Below are 24,580 nucleotides of genomic sequence, written 5' to 3'. Positions count from 1 at the left end.
CAACTCACTGCGCAGGCCCTTGGACAACAGAGTGCGTAAAGACTAAAAAAGGTCATCACTTCGGATTTTTTGTGCGCTACTTAGATTTTCTGTGCGCAGAGACCGTGTCAGCACTGCGCATTGGCGCACGTGCGCAGCTTAGAGGGAACATTGGTCACGGGGGTCACAGAATACCAATCGTTGCCATACTGACCTGATTAGATAGCTGTATAACCTACGCAACGCATGCTACGATTTTTGATGTATTACTATTCCACATGACAGTTTCATAGATTGTTGCGTCCATAGGATTACCAAGTCACCGTTCCAAGTCGCAAGTACTTCTCTGATTTTACCGTTTGACTCGAGTCATTTTTATTTGATCACCCAGTCAATCCGAAATCGAGTCATTTTACGAGAAGTTCGCACAAAACCAAATCACAATTTTGAGTCACGAATCATCAACGGGTCATAGCCAGGCCTGTTTATTTTTGGATTTCTCCAAAAATAACAAAAATAGCTTATTTTTGGATGTTTTCAAATTTTATTTTTGGAGGATCTCCAAAAATAAGAATTGAAGGTGTTTTGAGCCCTAATACTACTGAAAAAATCCACCAAAAGTATGTTATTATCATGTATTCAAGTCCTCCAACACATAGGCATCATCAGTGATCTTGATCTAACTTTCCAATACATTCTTCACAAATTTAGTATTTGGCCTGGAGGATGCCTTCTAAAGAATATTAATCACTGCGAGACGCCCCCCCCCTCCTTCTTGATTTTTGAGATATCGGCCTCGAACGTCGCAATTGTGGGAAACATCGAGGTTAGGGGTCCAAAAATGGAGGAATGTCTAACTCTTTAAACTTTCCAATGTTCCAAGCCTTTGCTCCTGAAAAGCGCTCGTCAGTAATGCGCTTGAAACCTCATCCCATGCGTGCCTCATTGAACTTGACAGCCCAACACCCCAACACCCTCTGACCTTCCTTGTGGCGGTCCTCGTCCCAGTCCTCACCTGGACACAGGCGTTCGACCAGGCGCATGAGCTCCTGCTGCTCCATGATCAGAACGTCAAGACCATGAAGCTTCGTGACGGTGGTGCTCAGCTATGTGCGAGCGTGACCATGCCATCGAGAACGATCAGATGGACCACAGCAGCGAAGTTGCACACGCCGGACTGTTTTCGTCCATAACATCAAGGAGTTTGGTACGGTTTCCAGTCAACCAAGAGGCCACCCTCTTCATTGACAATAAACGAGCGTCAACAAACTTGGGGCGCACGCTTTCCATCTACTCTGGATCAAGTTGTGTTGCCGTCTGAAGCATCAGCAGATGAGTCCCGTCATCGTGTGGACGAAGTGATTGTGACAGAGGTGGCTGTATATGATTTCGCCGTTCCCTTTGCCTCACTCAAGCTGCCTTCCCGTCTTCTCTACATGTCGCACTGTGAAACTTATAGGAGTACAAAGGCGGAGGGGCGGGCAGGCAAGGTCAGCAGAAACGTGAAGTGGATTGAGTGGAAGTGGTTTTAGCGTTTCGGTGACCCCTTCCCTCACATAGATGCTGTTTTGTGTGTTTTTATGAGTTTTCTGGTCGTTTACATCGCTCTGACTTGTTTATTTTACTGAAAAACATCATCCAAAAAAATCTTATTTTTGGATGTTTTCAAATCTTATTTTTGGAGAATCTCCAAAAATAAAATCCAATATCCAAAAATAAACAGGCCTGGTCATAGCTGATCTTCTACCGCATGGTAGCTTTTACAAGTGATGAGATAGTGAAGTTTGTTGAGATTTCAGTGATTTTCATCGTAGTTTTAGCGTGAACTTTAAGTTCTTATATCTAAAAAAATATATATGGCACTTAAATATATTGTTGAATACTTGAAATTCCAAAATGCCGTCGCGGGCCGCACAAAATGCTCTCGCGGGCCGCGTGTTTGAGACCTCTGCTCTTACTCATGTACTCGAATCGTGGCAACAAACACCCAATTCGGACTCTAGTTCTCGAAACATTGTGCGCATACATATTGTCAAAACTGTACCTTTTACACTCTTCTCCAAAATCATGGTATTCATTACGGATCAGCATTTTCTTAAATAAGTTCGCAGCTAAACAAATCAGAAAGTCTATACACGCAGCCAGGAACTGCCTTACAACCAGAGGTGGTCAAAGTAGTCAAGAAAGCTACTCAAGTAGAAGTAGAAGTAGCGACGAAAAAAATCTACTCAAGTACAAGTAGAAGTACTTCTTTCATAAGCAACCTGAAACTACTTGAAGTAGAAGTAGAATTGTCTGACTTTAAAAGTACTCAAGTAAGTAAGTAGTTGTGAAAACGATCCTGATTGGATGGATTATAAAAAGGTGCAAATTGAGCTATATGTGATAGGTGACGAGCTCGATTCATATTGATGCATAGCAGCAGGTATCCAATTTTCGATAGCATAAGCATTCGCCCACATCATGGGATGAAAATGATAGTATTGATAAGGAAATGCGATGCTAATCCTCTGTTTTCTCGAACAGCACGTTTTGGAAAATAGCATGGTATGGCGTCATCCCTCATATTATAAGGCCCGTAGTTTAGTCGAAGAGCAATACGGAGAAGTTGTATAGGATACGGTGTAAACACTTTGCGCGATTACTAAACGTTAATAAAAAATATGGTGGACTGTAAAAATGCTATATTACGTAGCTGTATTTCCATAAATTGAAGGCATTACTGCATTTGCTTTTATACTTCAACATGTATGTTATCCAGACAAAAGAACTTATATTAATTATAACTCAAAGTATATGATACTGGGAATTGAAAGTGAAATATCAATACTACTTCTAAAAGCAGAATATGTATTTCATGTTTTTAGTCCAGAAAGTTTCAAAGGTGGTATGCTAAAACAGCTCTAAAACTAAAAAAAGTCAAAGTCCACTCTTCCAGATTAGGACACGCCATGGACATGCTAAATTACGATATGACAAGAAAATGCTATATTGCGAAACATCAGTTTCAAACGTTATGATGATTCATATATACTGTGATGAATTATTTCATATGGGCGAAGGGCGACAATGTGGCGTGAACGGAGCCACGCCAACCCTCCACCTAAATTATATTCACCGATACTTTCGTGAAATCATACTGGTTACTCCGTATCCACTGCGCGCGAAGCACGACGAACATTCTGGGCTTTACTAAACTTGTATGAAAATTAAATGTTAATACTCCGTGAAAACAGCTCCGAAATTCCTCAGGCTATCTTCCTGATTGAAAGATTGAACTACTTCTACTTGACAAACTAAAAATAGCGAAGTAAGTAAGTAAGTAGATCACAAAATATTAAGAAGTAGAAGTAGCGAAAGTCAGATCTACTTGAGTAAGTACCAGAAGTAGAGGAAAGCTACTTGAGTACTTCGAAAAAGTAAAAGTACTTCGTTACTGACCACCTCTGCTTACAACCCATCCCACTATGCGTTATAACGTGATTCATACGGCAAAATCGGCGGCAGATAGAATATTTTACCTCACTTAACCTTCTTACTGTGCTTTTACTGAATTGCTTGTAAATTTACTGTTCTCGCGCAGTTATCTGATTTCTGCTAATGATTTAAATAACCTTTCACCCCAGCACTATCCAACGCCTTCACATATCTGACCACTCAAGTGGCTAGTAACGAATTACTCCGACTCTTAGTATACTCAAGTAGGTTTTGGTTACTTGTAATACTTTTTCGAGTGTTTACGGTCTTAAACTGTCCCAACTTCTACTAAATTGACTGAAGGCAAAAATGTTTACATTTCACGCTTTGGTGAGAGTAGTTTGGGGATATGTTTACAATATTCTTATGAGTGAAATTGTCATGAAAAGTGCGGGAAAGAGCCCCTGTATCACTGTAACTGAACATATTTACCGAAACGCGTCTATCTGTGGAATTATTGGTCATTTGTCGATAGCTGCCAAGATGCATTATGCATTTGTAGCCGTGAACCTCCGATTAACTTCTAATACTATGTGACCTATTAACCAAATTTACTTTTGAAATAACTTTTTGAGTACTTTCCTGCTATTAATTTCCTACTTCTACTGGAGATAATTTTGACAGCTATTGGAAATTCTCACTTGCTCTTGTCACAGGGTAAAAAGCGTTACTGTTACTGCTGCTTGCGTACCAGCTCTGACTTTGACCACGTCTGCCTTTCTGCGACTCCACTTGTAATCACAACTCAATAATACCGCGTCAAAGCATTTATTGTCGTCTTCATGTACGTTACTTGAATATCCTCAGACTTCAGTTTTCCTGATGAGCATAACAAGCTTCAAAACTTTTGGATGCACGCCCATTTTCTTTTTTTGAGAATACTTCGAACCGTCGTCCGATATCACAGCAAATAACCTGTTATAAGAATAAGAGCTCTATTAAATTATTATATAACCAATATGCTATAGGTAACAAAATACTCCTACTTCTACGATATACTGGCTACGTTTTGGGTACCTGCATTACTTGCGCAGATGGTCCTGTTTTTGACTACTCCCATTTCTAATGGAGCAGATTTTCAGACAAAATACTCCTTTTTTACATTGTGGATTTTGACTGAGTTTACATAGCTTTTATGAGTTAAATGGGGTAAAAACTACGTGACAAAGCCTCATTATCGCAGTCAATGAAAATACCTTTCAAGGTTGTTGCGTCGGTCGCGAAGATACATCATGCGATTTGGCGGGCAGCCACCGCCGATTAACCCTTAAAATTATGCGAACCACGACTTAATCTACTATTTGAAACTACTCACTCCAGTAGGCCTATACTTTAAAGACCATTGTTTCCACTGACACTGAAGTAGCTTTGACACATCTTGAAAATTGCTGACTTTACTTGTAAATGAGTAAGTTATTACTGCATTAACCCTACTTCTGCACGAGTAGCAACGGCGACTTCTTTGCTCACATAAGTATATAACATAATCTAAATCTCCACAGCAATAGGGGCCGTGGGTCACGAAGATTTTGTGCGGCGCACGCAACTACACCGACTCTAACCACATTCCTAGTTTTGAAGACAAAATTTGAAGAGAATATTGATCATGAATTATTCCGACACAGCCAATCCGGAAGAGTGTTATATCCCATGACGTGGAGGGGGGCACTTCCGACCGAGCAAAATCCACTGGTCTGAATATATAGCTCTCAATCATCCCCGGCATTACCACGGATTTAGAGGTTCAGTTCAGTTGAGTCTAATGATTATTTCATCATGTCAAAACACCAGAAGACTGTATAAAATGTAAGGGCGGGCGGAGTCGAAACTACTTGCAACAATTCTTCAATACAACGCCCACTTTGTTGAACAAGTAAATCAGAGGCACGCGCAGTCGCGCACTGAATTACAAGTACCAGAAGATAGAATGAAAAGGACAAGCAATAAAAAGGCATGTTTATATATGCCAGCGGTTCCCAAAGTGGGCTGCAGGCCCCCTTGAGGCGTTAGCGACCTTGAACAGTGCGCTAGCTACAAGCTGGTTGGTTGGGGGGAGGGGCTGAGAGCAAAAGGGGATGTTGTGTACTATAATAGTCAGTGTGCGCCATTTCACGAGAACTACACTAATATGTGGTGACTTTGTTCGCTGTTATACAGGGCGCGCTTAATCTAAAATCGTCACGAACGTGAGCGAGGCTTATTACAGACACACATTTATAAACGCATGTACAACGAGTCATCAAGTCAAAGCTGTTTGGATTGACCTGACTCTATCGGAGCTAACCTCTGCATGAACTCCAATGTAGCTCTTAGATATTGCGTTAAACACATAGAAAGCGACAAACAAATATGCTAATGCACAGTAGAAGGAGTCAGTCGAAAATATGACTGATCTTTCTACAGTTACCACGAACTCCTTTGCATAGAAGATGGTTGAGCCTAAAACAGACACGGGTATTATCGTCAGAATAACTCCATACTGGTCACATGTAATATGAAGAAAATTGTAGTCTATTGGTTTTCTAGGAGATGGGATGAGCTAGTCGTATATATTCAAGTACAAACTGGCATTTCCACACTATCACTATAGATTATACAGTAACGCATGGGGATAAGAATTTGAAAATATGGTTGGCGGTACTAAACTTGAGTATTGCTTTCACAACTACATTCATTGTAGTAAAGAATATATTAACTCAAAGACTTTTGGTGTGCCCCTTATCGAGAGTTAACGGCACAATAACAAGCATACCGCTATTTGTCTGTGCGTTGTCTTACGAGAAGTCTTCGAGTTAATAAATTCTTTGCTACAATGAATGTAGTTGTGAAAGCAATACTAAAGGACAAGAATTTATGACAAGATAAGGAACGCGTACATAAAAAGTTACAAAGAAGATTAGGTTTGCTTAATTTAAGATTTACGTTGCATAAAGTGTGACAAGCCCACATCATTCAAAATTAGTAGCCTGCTTACCGACTGCAATTAGAAATGGATGGCTTGGCGCCTCGGCCACAATGCCTCCTTCGACATTTTCCTGAAAACAAATGCGCAGTTCGCGTTAGTGAGTGGTGCAGTTGGTTAAACAACAGCGACATCAAGGGAAGTGCTTTGGAATCCCGGTTCTGACCAACTTCTACATGTCGGAGGTTTATCTGGGCTCCTTATAGTGGAGATCACTGCAACCGCATTGCATTGAAAAGCCCAGAAGTAAAAAGTGAGCCGAGTTCAAAGTTGACAACAAAGAACACGATCGGGACGCATGGCAGTGAGAGCGACTAGAGAATGACCTCAAGAGAAGTTGAAGGACGTTCCCGAGAATACACGAGATCGAAGACCCATGAACATTATGACATTTGTGTCGTGGAGCACAAGGCCTAAAAAGCCGAGAAGCCTGTGCTGTGCCCCATTAATACAATACTCCCATGGTCCGTCAAAACCTAGAAATTGACACATATGGACGGTGCAGTATGTGCTGCAATTACTCCCCATGCAAGTGATGTTGATGTATATTTTGAACAGATTAAGGATTCGACCGCATCATGTGATACAAATAATCCCTTTGCTATAGAACAGTGGTTTCATACCTTCGTATCACCCCAGTTACCCCGTTATGATATTGGACCCGTCCTCGTATTAACGTGCCCGTATTTAATAAGACGATGAGCTACAAGGATTAGTTGTATCGGATACCGCAGTGCATGATTGGGGAGTTCATGGAAAGTATGGTGGATTGTATGATTACAAAAGTTTTGCCTAGCTCTGCTTACTGTGATTAAATTGTCATATGCGAGACTATATGCGGCCCGAAATTGCGCTCATGAACCACGCAGCCGCTACACGAATTTATTTAGGAAGATATTGGTCATTCAATATCCATTCGGCGCAGAGTATGATGGAATTTACGGACTCTCCACGAAAACAGACCCTGAATTTTCCGTCTCTGTATCTTTCTTATTGGAATTACATAATACTCTTACTTGACAAACGGTAAATAGTGAAAAGGAAGCAACTCACCAAATATGACGATGTATAAGTAGAAAAGCGGAAATTAGATTTACTTGGGTAAGTACTGCGAGTAGAGGAAACTACCTGAGTACTTCAAAAATGTATAAGTACTTCGAAACTGACCACCTCTCACATGATAATTTTTTGCTTACCATCGGTTTGAACAATTGAGATGTTGGCTCGTCAAAGTATGCACAGAGCAGGTCGAGCATGCCAAAAGAGAAAGCATACAATTCTGATCCCAGAAGTTCGCATATAGTTGAAATTCTTGACAGCGCGTTTAGTACTTTCAGGTACTTCACATCTTCTAATGCCCTGCAAACGGTACATCCGGATTTCATCCAAAATTGGAGCAAAGGGAGTAGGCATAGGCGTGTGGGAGTGAAAACATTTGGGGATACGAAAGCTATCCTGCGGTCAAATAGACAATTGACGACAACGCAGTTAAACTCACGTAACAGTGGTTACGCGCTTGGGAGAATTTTATACACACTTATGACTTCAAAAAAGTTAAAACTGAAATATGTATGTATAAGAAATATAAGCGAACACAATTTGTTGCTAGATTTTGGTTGAAACTATTTGTCATATTCATATCATTGATTGCAATTGCTCAATGTCCACGCCTCCGTCGGTTTTCATTTGGATCTTTGGTCATGTGCTGGCAACGTGCCATGGTGACACTATATTATGCTCTTAATAAGGGTTCACAAAACGTATTTGGGGTGATAAATAATAGATACACAATGAATGTAGCCTGTATTTGTAACACAAATATACGTGCTAATGAAAATAGATATTTACTTTGTATTGTTTATCAGTTTCATGTCACATTTATATTACATTAGTGAGGAAAAGGAGTAAAATATTATTTTATAACTCTAGTGAAACTCAAATAATCCATTCGCGACAGATTTAAAACAGTTGCGGATGCAGTTGCTTCCCTCGCACACCCTCTTATACACCACTGAGAGAACATATTTGCAGCGACCTATCGAGTTCTGCGCAAGTTCTTTTGACCACTCGCCAATGTGCAGTGACTACGGATTATTACTGACATCGAAATATGCGGATAACGAGTAGTTACAAGTAACCAACAAATTTTGCTTACTTTTGAATGCGAGAGCAGACATTGTCCATCTTACCTACGATGAGCTCCTTCGCATGTTTCTTCCCAGTAAGAATAGAAAAATGTTGAAACATAAATTCATTTTCAAAGAGAAGAGGCCACCTAGCCATAATTGTTGATACTGGAACACGCTCATTGATTTTTGATCTCTGCAATGGGTAGGTTGATGTCATTATCATTTTCACTTTTTCTGTGTCTCTATGAGTCTTTCTGCTTTCTTCGAGAAGCCACAAACGGTTCACTTCCATTTCGATCGCGTTTGTGATAGGGGGCGACCAATTGATGCAACCGTACCATCGGACATCATGCTTTTTCATTTTCTCTGCCTCGAATTTTTTATACACTGGTAGGCATTCCGCGATTTCATCTTTCGATTCACGTTTTGCACTCGATAGAACAGTTGATCCGTGAGTACTTCATGGCCCCTTCCAATGACAGCACCGCACATTTTATCCATTAACGACCTGGGGTATTTGGAAACGATCGCATGTGCAATGGTGTCCAGGTATTTCCGTTTGGGGTTGCGTTTGACATTCAATATGTTATCGACAAGAATTCGAACCATCTGCTTGCGCTCACCGGCAGGAGGAACCTCATTATTCAGGCAGCATTGAATCAGTCTGTAAGGAAACGATTGCCAGGGCACTTGAAATGAACAACACCTCGAAGCATCAGAAGTTCCAGAGCTGATGGCCGTGTTTGGAGTACTTTTCAAGCTTGTGGAGGAGTTGGAATCCTTTGTTGTCGATTTGTCGTACTGTTTTCTAAATCCGGCGATGAGCATTCGGGCGGGAATGAGAAGCAATACTCCACTCAGGTCTTTTTCGCTTAACAAACGAGCTTGTTCAACGCTGTAAACACCAAGTTAATGAAGACGAGCGTATATTTTGATATACTCTTCGCTATCTTTATTGGGTAGGATACGACGGATATGCAACGGACCCATTTCTATATAGACTGCCAAGACAATTGCATGGGTTACCATAAATCCTGACATACCATGTTATGAAATTCAAGTGGCATATCGCAAAACCAATTACATTAGTTATCATAGCTATAGGTAGGGTTGCATTTAAACAAGCGGTGTTTTAAACAGAGGCCTAGAAAAAAAAATTTCAAGTAGTAAATTTATGCCATAATTGTCTAAATACATTCCAAAAACACGCTGTATGAGCTTACGGACGACAACCGCCCAATATAGCCGATGTATATTGATATGGGTTGGTTGGAATCCTCGAAATAGTCGGTCCAACATTATGAGTACAGATATTTTTTCAAAGGAGCTATATTTATGCTGTATTTTTAATTGTCAATGTCAATCCACTATGATGTCACAATTGAATATTCGTGACGACATGGGCTTAAAAAAATGTTTTAAATGAGGGCCTTGTTTTAAACATGTTTGTTTTGAATTGATCTTTGTTTTAAATGCAACCCTAGCTATATGTGTGGCGAGATAGCGTATAGTGGTATGATCCACAGCAGGGGTCGGCAAACTCAGGCACATTTGTGGCACGCGAGATGATATTTCATGACACGCCAAAACATTTCACACAAACGACAAATTGAGACCGTGTTTTTGCAAAAAGTGAAACAGAACTTTTCAAAATGTACAAAGCTCCTTGGCGATCCAAAATTATTTCATAAATCAACATAAAACAGAGTCTTTTAGGGCGGATTTTACTTATCTTGAAATTTTTTTCCGCGCTTCACACGATTTATTGGAACCAGTTGCCTTGATTATGATGTGGGAACCTCCAACGAATAAATATATATGCATATAGAAAATGTTCTCAAATCTATGTAGAATGTACATAAATGAGTCAACCGTATTAGCAGTGATGAAGGGACGTCAACTGAATATCTTATGAAACCGTTTGGATACTTTAGTCTAAGAGTGTTCACTGTAGCCAACTGTGGAATAAGATATGGCTCTTTGACACATTTTTAATTTTGTACTGAATTTTATCGATATTGCAGCAACTTGTTAGTAAAATTTATTACGGCCAGAATAATTAATCACCTGGCAGCATAAAAATGTATTTGAGAGGTGAAGGAAGCGGCGTATACTGGGTTATGGGCTCGGACGCCGTAACAAAATCCTCAATTTTAAGTTGCTGTAGTGCCAGCGACCAATATCCCTAGCGAATTTGATGTACTCGGCATCGTGCACTGCGTAATCTTGGATTGCAAGATACGTTGGTTGATCAAGTCAAGAGGATTTTGAGCCTGACACAGTATTGAATAGCTTTCGTCGCGACAATTGTTTTCATTGCTGCATTGCCCAAATAATGTCACTGGCAAAGCCTTGTTAGAGAAACGGATCTGCGCAGAAATGAATTCCAATTTGCAGGCACACACCAACACACCCTCCAATTTCGCGCTCCGATTACCAAGACGAAGCTAGCCAGCTCACCAATGGTTTTGTAAACGAATATGGGCCCACATAATTTAGATTTCAGAACAGCAGAACGTATATTTGGGGTCCCGATCGGGAAAGAAGATCTAGGATGCTGCTTCTCAGCACACGCTAGGTGCGTAGCCGGTCGGAAAATTGGGGAGGGATTTGGATTTTTTCAAATTTACCAAATAGCATCAATTCAATTCGGGCTAAGTACAAGTGTTTTTGGCGATCATATAATCTCTCGTATTGGCGATTTTAGGCCTATGATAAGCTTGCCAAAGCGTCGGGGAGTGCTGTCAATTAGCGAGTCCCTGATCTCCGGTGAACAATTAAATACCGCACGTATTACGCAGTCTCGGCGACAGTTTTCGCAAATCAAAATGTCCAAACTTGATGGCACCGATTTCATACCTTTGTCGTCTTTCAGAACTCAAGCCATGATACAGTGATACACATCTTCTGATCGTTACGTTCAAGTATTTGTGGGAATCAATTACGCACGTTAAAGTCTGTTTGTAGCGATTCGATGTTATTCAGTTATGCGATGTCGCTTGTTAATCAATATGACATAAAACAATCACTAATTAGCGTACACTCGATCACATTGTCTCCAAACCAGCGAGAGATAGGACCTGATAGTTGGGCCAGCAATGATATATTTCACACCAGGCCTGTTGCAGATGCTATCGTGTAGGCCAGCGATGATATCGTTCACACCAGGCCGAAGCCGCCAATGAAGATGCGATTGCGCAGGCAAGCCATGATATAATGTGAACTGAGCCTATTGCAGATGTGATTGTTCAAGCCTGGGGTACCAGGCTTGTTCGAGACGCGATAAAGCAGACTAGCGACGATTGCCACGCGCACGCGAATGAATGACCTAATTTCGCGACCATCTCAGAGGGAGATCATCACTGACCCTTCTCGCTAATTGCCAACACGTTTCTCGCAAATCAGCCGCGCGAAACACTGATAACACAATTATTGAATTGCAATTGAATATTAGACTTAGAATGGTCATTTTAAAATGACAGGGTTTCGTGTTTCAAATAGGGAAGTTCGACCCCCGAAACCACCGTGGCTACGCGCCTGGCACAAGCGCGTATCGAAATCGAAGACGTCTCTGACGAGGTCGCATCGATCCGCCTGCTTACTAACTACTGGTCACAAATCACTTGGGCGTTTGGGCATTTCGTAGGAGGTGGCCGCCACCTGGTAAGTCGGCACCTATGATTGTACGAATGCGTATCGGCGGAGTTGAACAGTGCTTGTTATAACCTCAATGAACATTGCATTTGTAGCTGTCTTGAAAGAATACTACATATTAATAAAAATCTTCTGGTTTTCTGATATTATTATTTAACCGAAATGAGCATATAGAATTAATTCGAGAAAATGCATTTCCAGACACCACAAATGACACTTGATCAAAGACACGAGACTATTTCTTACGAACATACGACGCCTGGATGCATATCAATACGACGCTTGAGGGTAGGTTTATGAACAAATGAGTTCCCACAGTAATCTCAATTAGGACTCTTGATACCTCCATGAACATTGCACAAGCATCTCCATATGAAGCTTGAGATCCCATTTCTGGTCATTTCCCGCATATACCACATATGTGATTGTTTGATGTCAGCATGCAGATCCTTATGATATTGAGTTTATCCTTCTGATTAAATGCTTTTCCACATATATCACATTGAGGACTTTTGATGCCAGCATGCATATGCATTAGGGTTGTCCATAATTTGGAAAATCTTACAACTGCTCCGTGGTAATGTCTTATTCTATAGATTATTGACAAAAAAACAACAATGGGCCAAAAATAAGCACACAGGAAAGCCCATTCTTTGGCAGCTACTTTCAAACGCTTTCCTGTGTGCTTCTTTCTGGCCCATTGTTGTTTTTTGTTAATAATCTATAGAACAAGACATTACAGCGGAGCATTTTAAAGATTTTCTAAATTATGGACAACCCTAATATGCATATCCACATGATGCTTGAGGTTACCCTTCCGATTGAATGCCTTTCCACATATATCACATTCATAATTTTTGATGTCAACATCAGGGGCGTAGCCAGCCGAAAAAAACGGGGGATATTTATTAATACGGGGGATATTTTTTGAAAAGATGATATTCGTTATGCTAACCACTTTATTGCGGTTTAATACACACAAATGCCGATACAACGAGGGTTAAGATAATCTAGTTTGTGTTTACGTCTTTATACACATGAACATTTGCCAGTTATCTTAAAATATAGCTCTATTATGCGCAGTCGCATGCTACAGTAACAAACAGAAGGCGCTTTTCCCTTGCGCGCCACTATTTGCCGACAGCGAGTTTCATGCGCGCGGATTTTGATACAAAGCGCGCTCGAATCATGACTCAACGCAGCAGGTGATCGATGATCACCTCGCAAATCACAATGTATCAGATCAGATGGAAGTAGCAAACAAATTTCGATGGTAGCGAGGTATCTTGACCTTAATTACCAAAGCGAGGATATAATCACGAAAGTGCGCGCAGATCATATTACAACACAGTGGAAGATCTCTCCATTTTGCGCTCAAAGACGAACACTCGAACAGTGAAGATACGCAAATGAATTATAGTCGGTTGCCGTTTGATACAAACAATTCTGGTTTAATTTTGTTTTAAATCAATATGATTTTTACTGTCTGCCAAGATGGTGTGTGGAAATGGTAAAGACTAATTACCGCTCGAGCTTGTGCTTGCATCACGTGAATAACAGTGGCCTGGCGCAGGCTTAGGCTCGCGATCAAAATGCATTCCTAAACGCGTTTGCGGTGTAGAAGTGACAATTGCGAATTGTCGAGGCCAAGACTATAACTTCTGGTTATTACAATAGCACATCGAGTAGCACTATCACGCGCCGCGAGTCGCAGAGCGGCCTAATTTTCCTAGCCTCCAATGTTTTACTACTAGCCAAGCGCGTTATGATAGGACAGTCAGCAGATGCGCCAGAGGCCTGAGACACGAAACGGCTGGAGATCTGGAAACCCACACACAACAACCGAACTAAATGATCGCAAATTGGATCAATACATAATAGATTCCATACAGAACATTTGATTAGTACGATCTGTTTTGGTACTGTAGGGATCTGCTATCTCTAATGATTCAAGCCTAGCGCGCATGTCCTAAACGTTTGTTGACAATAGACTGTCAAACACGAAAACCAACTCGCGCGGTATCGAAATTTCAATGCGAGTGTTATTGTTACTGTGACTTCTGGTTCTGTAACTGGATAATATCGTTCAGATGAGACGGGAGAGCCGTGTGAGAGGCGTTTTTCGGGCTTCCGTAGACGAGAGAACAATATGAGAAAAAGGCATCACCGCAATGCATTGTCTGATTGATCGATGGCGTGATGATGCCGCGCGGCAATTGGGGATTATCGAATTAGAACAAGAAATATTAGATCAATGGAAATATACGTAAGACGGGGGGTATTTCGAGCTTGGAAACGGGGGGTATCGGACACCGATTATCCCCCCCTGTCTACGCCACTGGTCAACATGCATGTCCACATGATGCTTGAGGGTACCCTTCCGAGTGAATGCCTTTCCACATATATCACATTCATAATTTTTGATGTCAGCATGCATATCCACATGATGCTTGAGGGTACCCTTCCGAGTGAATGCCTTTCCACATATATCACATTCATAATTTTGGATGTCAGCATGTAGATCCATATGATACCGGAGTTCATCCTTCTGAATGAATGCTACTCCACATATATCACATTCAAATCGTTTGATGCCAGCATGCATATCCACATGATACCTGAGTTTCTGCTTTTGATTGAATGCTTTTCCGCATATATCACATTCAAGACTTTTGATGCCAGCATGCATATTCACATGATGCTTGAGGTAACCCTTGTGAGAGAATGCTTTTCCACATATATCACATTCATGACGTTTGATGCCAGCATGCACATCAAAATGACGCTTGAGCTCAATCTTCTGAGCGAATGCTCTCCCACAGATATCACATTTATGATTTTTAATGCCAGCATGCACTTCCATATGACGCTTCAGATTCTCCTTCTGGGCACATGCTTTTCCACATATATCACATTTATAATTTTTGACGCCACCATGCATATCCAAATGTTGCTTGAGGTGTCTCATCCGAGTGAATGCTCTTCCACATATATCACATTCATGATTTTTGATGCCAGCATGCACATCAATATGGCTCTCGAGGTGACCCTTCCGAGTGAATGCTCTACCACATATACAACATTGATGATTCTTCTTGCCAACATGTGTATCCCAATGAACGGTGAAGGCAGACTTACACGCGAATGCTCTTCCACATATAGTACATGTACATTCATGCTTTTTGATGCCAGCATGCACGTGCACGTCCATATGACGCTTAAGACTTCCCTTTGCCGTAAATGTTTTGCCGCATATAATACATTCATATTTTTTAACGCCAGCATGTATATCCATATGTGCCTCGAGGTGAGACTTTTGAGTGAATGATTTTCCACAAATATCACATTCATGATGTTTGACGATGACATGCATATCCATGTGACGCTTGAGGTTTCTCTCATGAGTGAATGGATTTCCTGATATATAACATTCACGATTTCTTCGAGAAAACGGTTTCATTGATACATCACACGGGCGCTTTTCCATCTTATTGTGGAAGTGATAATCAAAGGTTCAAGGATGGCTTTTAACTATGAAAGCGGGGACAAAATCCGAATACAATTCTTCAAGTTCAAACTTTTAGGAACAAATTTATATATGTATTGAAGTAGCCTACATACCTAATCTAAACAAATTACATTAGATTGTGAATAGCGCATTTGTGATTACAGTATATCGTGCAACATTCAAAAATATCAATGAAATGATATGAATGCACCACTGATAGTCTGAATATCATTGTCTTGTGTAATATTGTTACTGTTAGATTCAGTCGGATCTCAACAACAGGATTATATTATATCAGGGGTGGGCAACCTGCGGCCGTAGATGACAGTTTGTGCGGCCGTGGCACGGATATTAATTAATATGTGGTCGCGGGCGTCGACAGGCAAATTGAATTTACGAATTCCCTCCCGAGTTTTTTAGAGATTTCAATTAATCTTGCAATTTTCTCTCCGCGCGCGCGGTTCAGTGGGGTGCTTCATTTTTCGATTTTAATTCAGTATCGTCCTTTGCAATCTGAGGCCCACAGTGCAGATGCGAACAGCAGGGGAAAATGATGCGGCTCATATAGATATACCAACTTGGAATCGTCTGCTTCTCACAAAATAGATTTGTTTCTGTTACCTTTAGGCGATTCCAATATATATCCACTACAGCAATGGTCGGGAACCTTTTCTGACCGAAGGGCCATATTAGTCCAATATTTTCAATTGTAACTCCCAACGAGCCATACATGTCAATCAGATGTTACGTCACAATTGAACACCCGTGACGCGTATTGGCAGCATATCCGTATGTAGAGCCAAACATGGCCATAGTCACACCAGCAGTACATACCCACCGTGTGCTACGTCAGTGACGTGGGGTTATGGGAGGCAAGTGAGGCAGTGCCTGAGATGTCTTCAGGGACGAGTGAAGGAAAATTGTGAACCAATCAATGGTTCCTGGTATGTTCTAATGATGTTTATGAATGACTAGATTCTGAACATTTTTATTCCCAAAATCACGGGAATTTTCATATTTATTGTTCGAAAATAAAGCGCGAAAGGAGAGGTAAGACCAGGGGTTGGCAAACTGTTGAACTCGCGGGCCGCATTCAACATCTGAATCCATTCGCGGGCCGCACTATGTAAAATTGGGATTATAAACCAAAACGCAATATTGAAATTTGATTATATAGTGAGGACATGGAGATAATATATGTGCTTATTTAAAACAAGCCAAACACTGCTTTGATGATATCGTACACGCGTCAGAAGCATATAGTGACGAGATTTCAGGCTAGCGGACCTCAATAACCAATTTATCAAAAGTATGGAGATGAAAGTCGGTTGGCCCGATTGTTAGAACAGGATTGAAAGTTAAATCTGTGAGCAGCGTTTTGTCCACTTTTGGTTCAGTTTCAGGACACACAATTCTGACAGCATCATAACCATGTTAGCTTCAAACACGCTTGTACTGTGTGTAGATAAAATTTTAATACCCCAATTCTACGCATTCAGACAATGAATCTACCTAAGACACGCCGTTTTTATAAGCACAACATTGAAATAATTAAAAATTGAGTGGCCAATCTGGAATCCCACTCGTGATCCAAATTATGTCAATCTCGTTGCAGCTATCCCGCTGTGATATTAAGTAGGCTATTTACCTTAGATCAGTGTTTCTCAAACTTTTTAGGACAAGCCCCCTCCCCCCTTATGTTGATGAAAGATTTTGTGTCCCCGTATCGTCATATCACAAAACGCGACCAGGATGCTAGCAAACCCAAGGGGTAGTTTGATGGCGTGGAAGGTTACGACTGTGGGTGAGAGACTAAATACAGAGCAATAACTTTGAATTGGAATTAATTGGAATAAAAATTTTTTCAGTTGAGCTCAGCTTCGCGCCCCCCCTTCAGATGCTTTCACGCCCCCAAGGGAGACGCGCCCACCAGTTTGAGAACCACTGTCTCAGAATTTCCATGGTAAAATATACTAAGAAAAAGTTAATCAAGTCCCTGCATTATTTCGATTTTTAGTATACACATTTTATCAATTTAAAAAAAAAAAATTTGTAGACTCTTGCGGGCCGTAGTTTGCCCACCCCTGGGTAAGACTCAGATGAGGCACAGACGGGCCAAGCCTCACCTGTGACAACGCAGCTCATTGTAAATAGCTTAGAATTTATAATCACTGATAGTAATCTAATGCAATTGTCGCACTGATTCTGAAAATCTAAGTATTAATGGACTCCTAAAATATTCGGTGTAACGTGACGTTGTGTTACACACTCAGCTGTAACAACCAACAAGAAAAATGATACGTAGGTATAGCGTTGTTTTTAATTTGAATTTGTAATTGTGAATGTCACTTTTAACCGTTTCGCACCGGCGTGTCTATTTTTCGACATGCCGGTACGAGAGAAGGGTGCCGTAATTGAAACCACGATATATTACATATTAATCGTGCTAGGTCGTTGTTGTTCATTTCTGTGAATAGATATTGTTCGTACAAGTTCATTGATACCTTGTTATTTGATATTTATTATATCGAAGACGTCAAAATCGTATATCAAACACCGTAGATAATTATGTTGCAAAATGCACTGTGTCGGCAATTCGCGCGTCATTGACCACTCTCAGATAACGTTCTGTATGTTTCGTTCTAGCCGCCTTCGGGCATAGTTGTTTCATTATGTCAATAGCTAGTGTCCATACAAGTCCACACATATCTTCATATCTGATATTAGCTACATCTAAGCTGATCAAAGGCTATGTGATAGGCCGCGTGACAAAAATATCCGTCGAAGCATCATTTCGCAGACACGCGCGTTCCTCATACCCGCCATATACACTGTCGTTTAGTTGGTTTTATTCGTCATAACCAGCTGTAGTTTGTTGCTATGAATAGCGATTGTCAGTTTCTGTTTATATTGTGCTAAAGCAACTATACTAGTTAGTTCTATACCGCTCAAGGTTTCATTTGAAAACCGGGAAGCGAATTCCGTCAGACTACCGTACCCGCCTCAAGCACATGGCTGAATACCCGTCACATAACGTGAAATATATCGTGTTCTAATAGGCATACACCTTCATAGATTGTGTCTGTGAATTGTTGTTGTCTATATGATTCTAAATAACGGCTAATAGTAAAGTATAATTCGGAATACATACAATATTACTCAGCGATTATACCTACGCAAAAGCGTGCGTCTGGGTATACAAAGAGCTGTCGTACATCGATATATATCTTACGTTGTAGTAATGATAAGCATTTGCAGTAAATAATTATGGTATTATGGTATCATTATGGACTGTAAATATCCGTCTACGAACACTAAAATGACTAATATAGGGTCACAACAGTTAGAGTTATAAGCCTTCGAAGTTACCATACGCGCGCGCGAATCACGCGCCATGACTCACTCTGTCTGCGGTCTGCCGCGAGCTGACTAAAACGGTCGGCATTGTTTTGATTAGAAATTCGCGCCTGCTTGACGTAGACCGTCGACTCAGGGCTCTCTAGAACGATGAATTCTGAGCCTATACAATACACCAGACTGTATGGTCGTCGAATACCTATACTAAGGTTCATAAGGTCCGCAATTTAGCATTTCTGTTTCCAACCAACGTTTTCACGGCTTGCTCTTGATATAAGTGGCCAGACACAGAGCTCGAAATGATTTGAGTGGCGCAATCGGATCCGCGTTGAAATTCTGAATCGAACGCTACCTTGTTTACCGGGCTCCAATCCCATTAAAGCACAGTTTTTCGATTTTGAAAATTGAAGTAAAATTTTTCTAAAATTGTAGCCGTTGCCATTCGGTTAAGGCCTTTCATTTCTCCGTGTAGATCAGGAAGACATTGTGTATTTGAGAACTGCATTGTAGCAGTGTCGCCATGTCCGCTATTCTCTTTCGTCAATGAAGGTATCGTGCAATCCAAGCTTGCTAGGCGCGTGGTGGTTGGTGGACCGAATTAGCGAGTGGTATTAGTCGCCCGTGCGACATCAACTTAAATTATGAGATTTTGAAAGAGGGCGGTGCGAGCCCCTAACCCGGCATACAAACCCCACTGTCTTGACCTATCAAAGAAATGTTTGTGCTGCCATGAGAATAATTATTCTCGCCACCATGAAAATTTACTAACAATTTGCTGCAATATAGCTAAATTAAGTACAAAATTAAAAATTTGACAGAGCCATATCTTATACCCAAAAGAGCCATATATGGCTCGCGAGCAATGTTCCCTTTAATCTTTGACGAGACTGCGAACACTCACCAACTCACTGCGCAGACTCTTGGACAACAGTGCGTAACGACTAAAAAAAAGGTCATTACTTCGGATTTGTTGTGCGCTACTTAGATTTTCTGTGCGCAGAGACCGTGTCAGCAGTGCGCACGTTAGGGCTGTTCAAAAATAACTTTTTTTCCTGAATCTTGCTGGTTACTTGATTAAATCGTTAGGTTGCCTTAAAAAACGACGCATACCAAATTTGAATTCATTCCGACAAATATTCGCGGGTTACGTAGAGTTTGAAAATTTTGGATTTGCCCAAAAACGCAAAAAAAAAATTTTCTCAAATTTTTTTGCCAACCCCATGAAATTGTTGGGCTGTCTTCAAAAACTATGCAAAACAAATTTGACTCAATTCCAAGCTGTAGAACCGGAGTTATTTCAGCTTTTATTCGATAATTCTGGGATAATCCTTGATTGGTGGATAATCCAAGAATTATCACCGAAAAACTGGAATAACTCCGGTTCTACAGCTTGGAATTGAGTCAAATTTGTTTTGCATACTTTTTGAAGACAGCCCAACAATTTCATGGGGTTGGCAAAAAAATTTGAGAAAATTTTTTTTTTGCGTTTTCGGGCAAATCCAAAATTTTCAAGCTCTACGTAACCCGCGAATATTTGTCGGAATGAATTCAAATTTGGTATGCGTCGTTTTTTAAGGCAACCTAACGATTTAATCAAGTAACCAGCAAGATTCAGGAAAAAAAGTTATTTTTGAACAGCCCTAGCGCACGTGCTCAGCTTAGAGGGAGCATTGTGGGTTCCAAACCACTGCACTATGGCCTACCGACAATCCTGATGGGGGGGGGGGGAACAAATAGCAGCTTGTAGCAATGTCACCAATAACAATTGGTCCATCCTAAGATGCATCATCATTTATAACTTGCCCTAAATTACCGAAGACACTGCCTCCATCAACTCCACCAGTGAATCCTATCACATGAGCTGATAAACGATGAATATTTGATTGTAATATGAGAATTTACTAATAATGACAAAATTCATTCGTGAATTTGAAAAAATGTTTGCGCTTCGCGCGGCCGTTAGTTAGACCAGTAACTATCCAAAACATGGCCGCTCGCGATTGCGGTGCGTGTAGTAAGCCGGTATGAGAAAGTACATTAGTCCGGAGTTCACCGGAAATGGACATGGCAGTTTAACATGGGTATTTGGCGCCAAGTTAGTTCATTATTGCTTATGCCCTGGAATGCGGCGGTTGGCTTCATACATAATCGAAATGCGGTTGTGAATAGCAAAAAGATTGCGTACCTCTGTATTATATGAATATCAAATTTTGAACAGTTAAAACTTTCACAAGATAGCAACACTATCAAGAAATAAGAGGACTTCTCAAATTACAGCAAAAATCGTCCATCAACTTAAAAATATATGGAGCTTAAGTGGTAAAAGTGCACCTACACTGTCTGATGAAATTGACGGTCGACATACTAGTAATTTTAGTAGTTCTAGTTCTAGTTGTGAATTTTGAAAAAAGTGAGTACCGTAATTTTTTGAATATAGTGCGCCCCCATGTATAATACGCACCCTTAAAATGACGTGTATATTAGGGATGGTGCGAACCTCTGAAAGGTTCAGGTTCGTGTGAACGCGAACCTTTTTGAAAGGTTCTGTGTGAACACGAACGTGAACCTCATGACGTCACGTGACGTCATATTGCTAATTCTAACCCTATCTTTCAATGAAGTGATTGCCTATATCAATGTACAATTGTACATGTACTGTACAATGTACATGTACGTACACGATACCTAGCGACGACTCGGGCCACATAATCCCACAATGCGGACTTACGTCGTACATATTGGCGTTTTAAACGTCGCTGAATGTATCAACTGAGGCAATCAAATGATATAATACTTCCATAAAATCAATATTATCTGTCGCTTTGCCAACAACTTCGACGAGGACTTACCAGGGAATATCAGAAACGCCTTAACGGTCTTGGCCTTAACGGTTCTGTTGTGAACGCGAACCTCTGAATTTCCGAGGTTCACACACAGAACGCGAACGTGAACCTCACGTTCACACCATCCCTAGTGTATATTATGGGGAAAAGCCTGTACCGATGTATAGTACGCACCCTGCATTCGCAGTACAGTACATGAGTATATGAATAGTTGCGGTTTAGTATTCGATGTTGTTCTGTTTTGCGATGTCATTGTCGAACAATCATGACATAATCATAATACAATCAACGGCATTGTCTCTAAACGAGAGTAGATAGTAGCCAAAGCCTGCGAGGTCGGCGACGCGATAGTGCAGGCTAGCGACACACCACATCGAGGCCTATTACAATTACAGATGCGTTTGCTCAGGCCAACGGTTATGCCGGGCGTACCAATCCTGTTAGAGATGCGACTGATTATGCAAGCGATTATATTTTGCGCACATGGCCTCTTGTGTATGCGATTGTTAAGGCCTGTCGTTGAAGCGACGAATCAACAAGAATTGCCGCGCACGCTTGTAGCAATCAGCGACCTGATTTCGCTCGCGTACAAACTGCAAACCAACTCAGCAAGAGATCGCGTGCTTTGCAGACGACTCTCATTAATTAGAAACACGCTTTTCGTTAATTAACTTCTCTACTTGGCAGCACGTTACACTCTATATTACGTATTACGGGGCCCAATGGCTATAGGTCAGGGGTCACCAACACGCGGCCCGCGAGGTCATATTTTGCGGCCCCCGACGTGATTTGAGATTTCGGAAAAAAGCTAAGAAAACATTTTGAAATGCTGAAATTGACGCGCAATGGCTCAAACACTGGCAAGACCGAGACGCTTAGAAAACGGCTTAGGGAAATGGTTCAGAAACTGGGGTGCGCTCCCCCATTGTGGGAGCGTAAAAGCATCTGAAGAACGCGGAGCTGTGGCCAACTGAAAATTTTTTCGCGCTCCGCGTGATTTACCTACAGTTCATAGTTATAGACGTTGCTCTGTGTATAATCAGGAATTCATATTATAGAATTGTCTCATCAACATTCATAACCTTCCATGCCATCAAAATATCCGTTGGGATTGTTAGCATTATGGATGCATTTTGTGATATGACGATAAGGGGGGGGGGGGTGATTTTTCAGTATCATAAAGGGGGCATGTCTAAAAAGGTTTGAAAAACACTAGCTTAGGGCTTCACCACGAGATCAAGCTTTACGTGGAGATGGTCTTTCCGCTAGTACCGTATCTCGCTAGCCCCAAAAAGCGTGTCCAGGTATCGTGCACAGCTCAGAGCTCAAAATAACATGAAATTGGTGACAGTGATCCTTCGTGGTATTTGTATTCCTTTAATAATAAAATATTACTTCTTCTGTGGTCACTATACCACACCCATCGTCCATGTTAGGTAGCACAGCGTTGTACTGACGAAGAGTTCTATAACGTGGTTGCCTACTTTGTATCGATTTTGAATTCATGCGGCCTGCGGCCGCTACGAAATTTGAAAAGTGGCCCGCGACCCCTGCTATAGGTGATGCGCGATTTAAACAAACATGAAGAAAGGTGTGATTTCAAGTTTTTGATCGAGGGATTTTTTTTCAAGGCTTCCTGTACCCATGTATAATACGCACCCCCCCCCCTATTTTAGGGCAAAAAATCGGTAAAATTTTGCGCATTATACATGGAAAATTACGGTAGTTGTAGTTCTAGTTAACCATAAAGAACATGATTTAGTAAGGACAACTGGGAAACACGTGCTACCATTTGGCGTGAATCGTGATATAATTATGGACCTACACAGTTTTTATGCAAATTAGACTAGAATTAGAATTAGAGCTACACAGTTTTGTTTTCAAAGTAGATTAGACTTACTGAAAACTTGGAAATTGAATTAAGTTCGGTTCAAATCAAATCAGAGCTCATTTTTATTAAGACGGCATTGCTCTCTATCTAATGATGGGGGGGGGGGGGTCACTCACCATTTACAGTGTGAAAATTTTTTTTGAAGTGTTACGTTTATCTCAGAAAGCCACTGTATTTAAACTGCAGCTAAATGATTTGTTGGCAGCCGATATTATGAAAAAAGGTGTCTAACGAAGCACGGTGGTCAAGTTACTGCAATTTGGCGTACGGTCACAAAGGGTTAAGAAGTTATGATGCGTGACTTTGACACCACAGCGATAAGCTAGAATGGAAAGTACCACTCAGAAGGATGTTGTAGCTCAGTCTGAATAAAATGGCTTTCTGAGGATAATGGCAGCTTCCTAAAATTGTTCACACCATTTTCACTTTCAGACAGGGAGATAGCCCGAGCCCGAATGGTGTCGAATTTTTGAGCCGATAACAACGAAACAGATAACTTGTTTGAAAATTCCGATATATTGAGCGGATATTCAAAATATATGGCATCTAGCTCAAGGCGTCTTTCCATACATACATAAATACATTTATAATCTTTACAGCCATTACTATGTTTGCACATGAAACAAACCTCTTAGTCAAATACTCAAGTTGGTTTATGTCCATTTGCAGTGCTAAGTTGAGTGGTTATGAATTTAGACCACTTCTACTTCACTGTTTTCAGTTTGTTAGAGTACTTTAGTACTTACTTCGGGATCCCTACTTCTACTTGTACTCAAAAGT

At 40.9% G+C, this 24,580-nt stretch overlaps 2 protein-coding genes and 1 long non-coding RNA gene across 3 annotated transcripts in view; all 3 read right to left on the bottom strand.

The window, feature by feature from the left end:
- LOC145446097 (uncharacterized) overlaps window positions 1–24,580 on the bottom strand; it is a 46,408-nt gene that overhangs the window by 14,418 nt on the left and 7,410 nt on the right. The gene's annotated exons all lie outside the window — the stretch shown is intronic.
- On the bottom strand, window positions 4,208–13,077 carry LOC145446007 (uncharacterized). Its single transcript, XM_080324195.1, has 5 exons — window positions 8,574–13,077; window positions 7,615–7,777; window positions 6,431–6,491; window positions 5,741–5,895; window positions 4,208–4,371 (listed from the first exon to the last, which is right to left on the bottom strand). Exons 1-5 carry the CDS (start codon window positions 8,906–8,908, stop codon window positions 4,267–4,269), a joined length of 819 nt encoding a protein of 272 aa, XP_080180321.1. The 5' UTR covers window positions 8,909–13,077; the 3' UTR covers window positions 4,208–4,266.
- LOC145445987 (uncharacterized) lies at window positions 14,432–17,570 on the bottom strand. The gene has a single exon (XM_080324173.1). The coding sequence runs from the start codon at window positions 15,686–15,688 to the stop codon at window positions 14,453–14,455; it is 1,236 nt and encodes a 411-aa protein (XP_080180299.1). The 5' UTR covers window positions 15,689–17,570; the 3' UTR covers window positions 14,432–14,452.

Source organism: Botryllus schlosseri, chromosome 1 (genome assembly GCF_051294905.1).
Source record: "Botryllus schlosseri isolate E-star chromosome 1, Bs_hap1, whole genome shotgun sequence".
NCBI classification, from domain to species: Eukaryota; Metazoa; Chordata; class Ascidiacea; order Stolidobranchia; family Styelidae; genus Botryllus; species Botryllus schlosseri.
The sequence above is the reverse complement of the archived record's forward strand: the minus strand, read 5'-3'. Positions and strand labels throughout refer to the sequence as shown.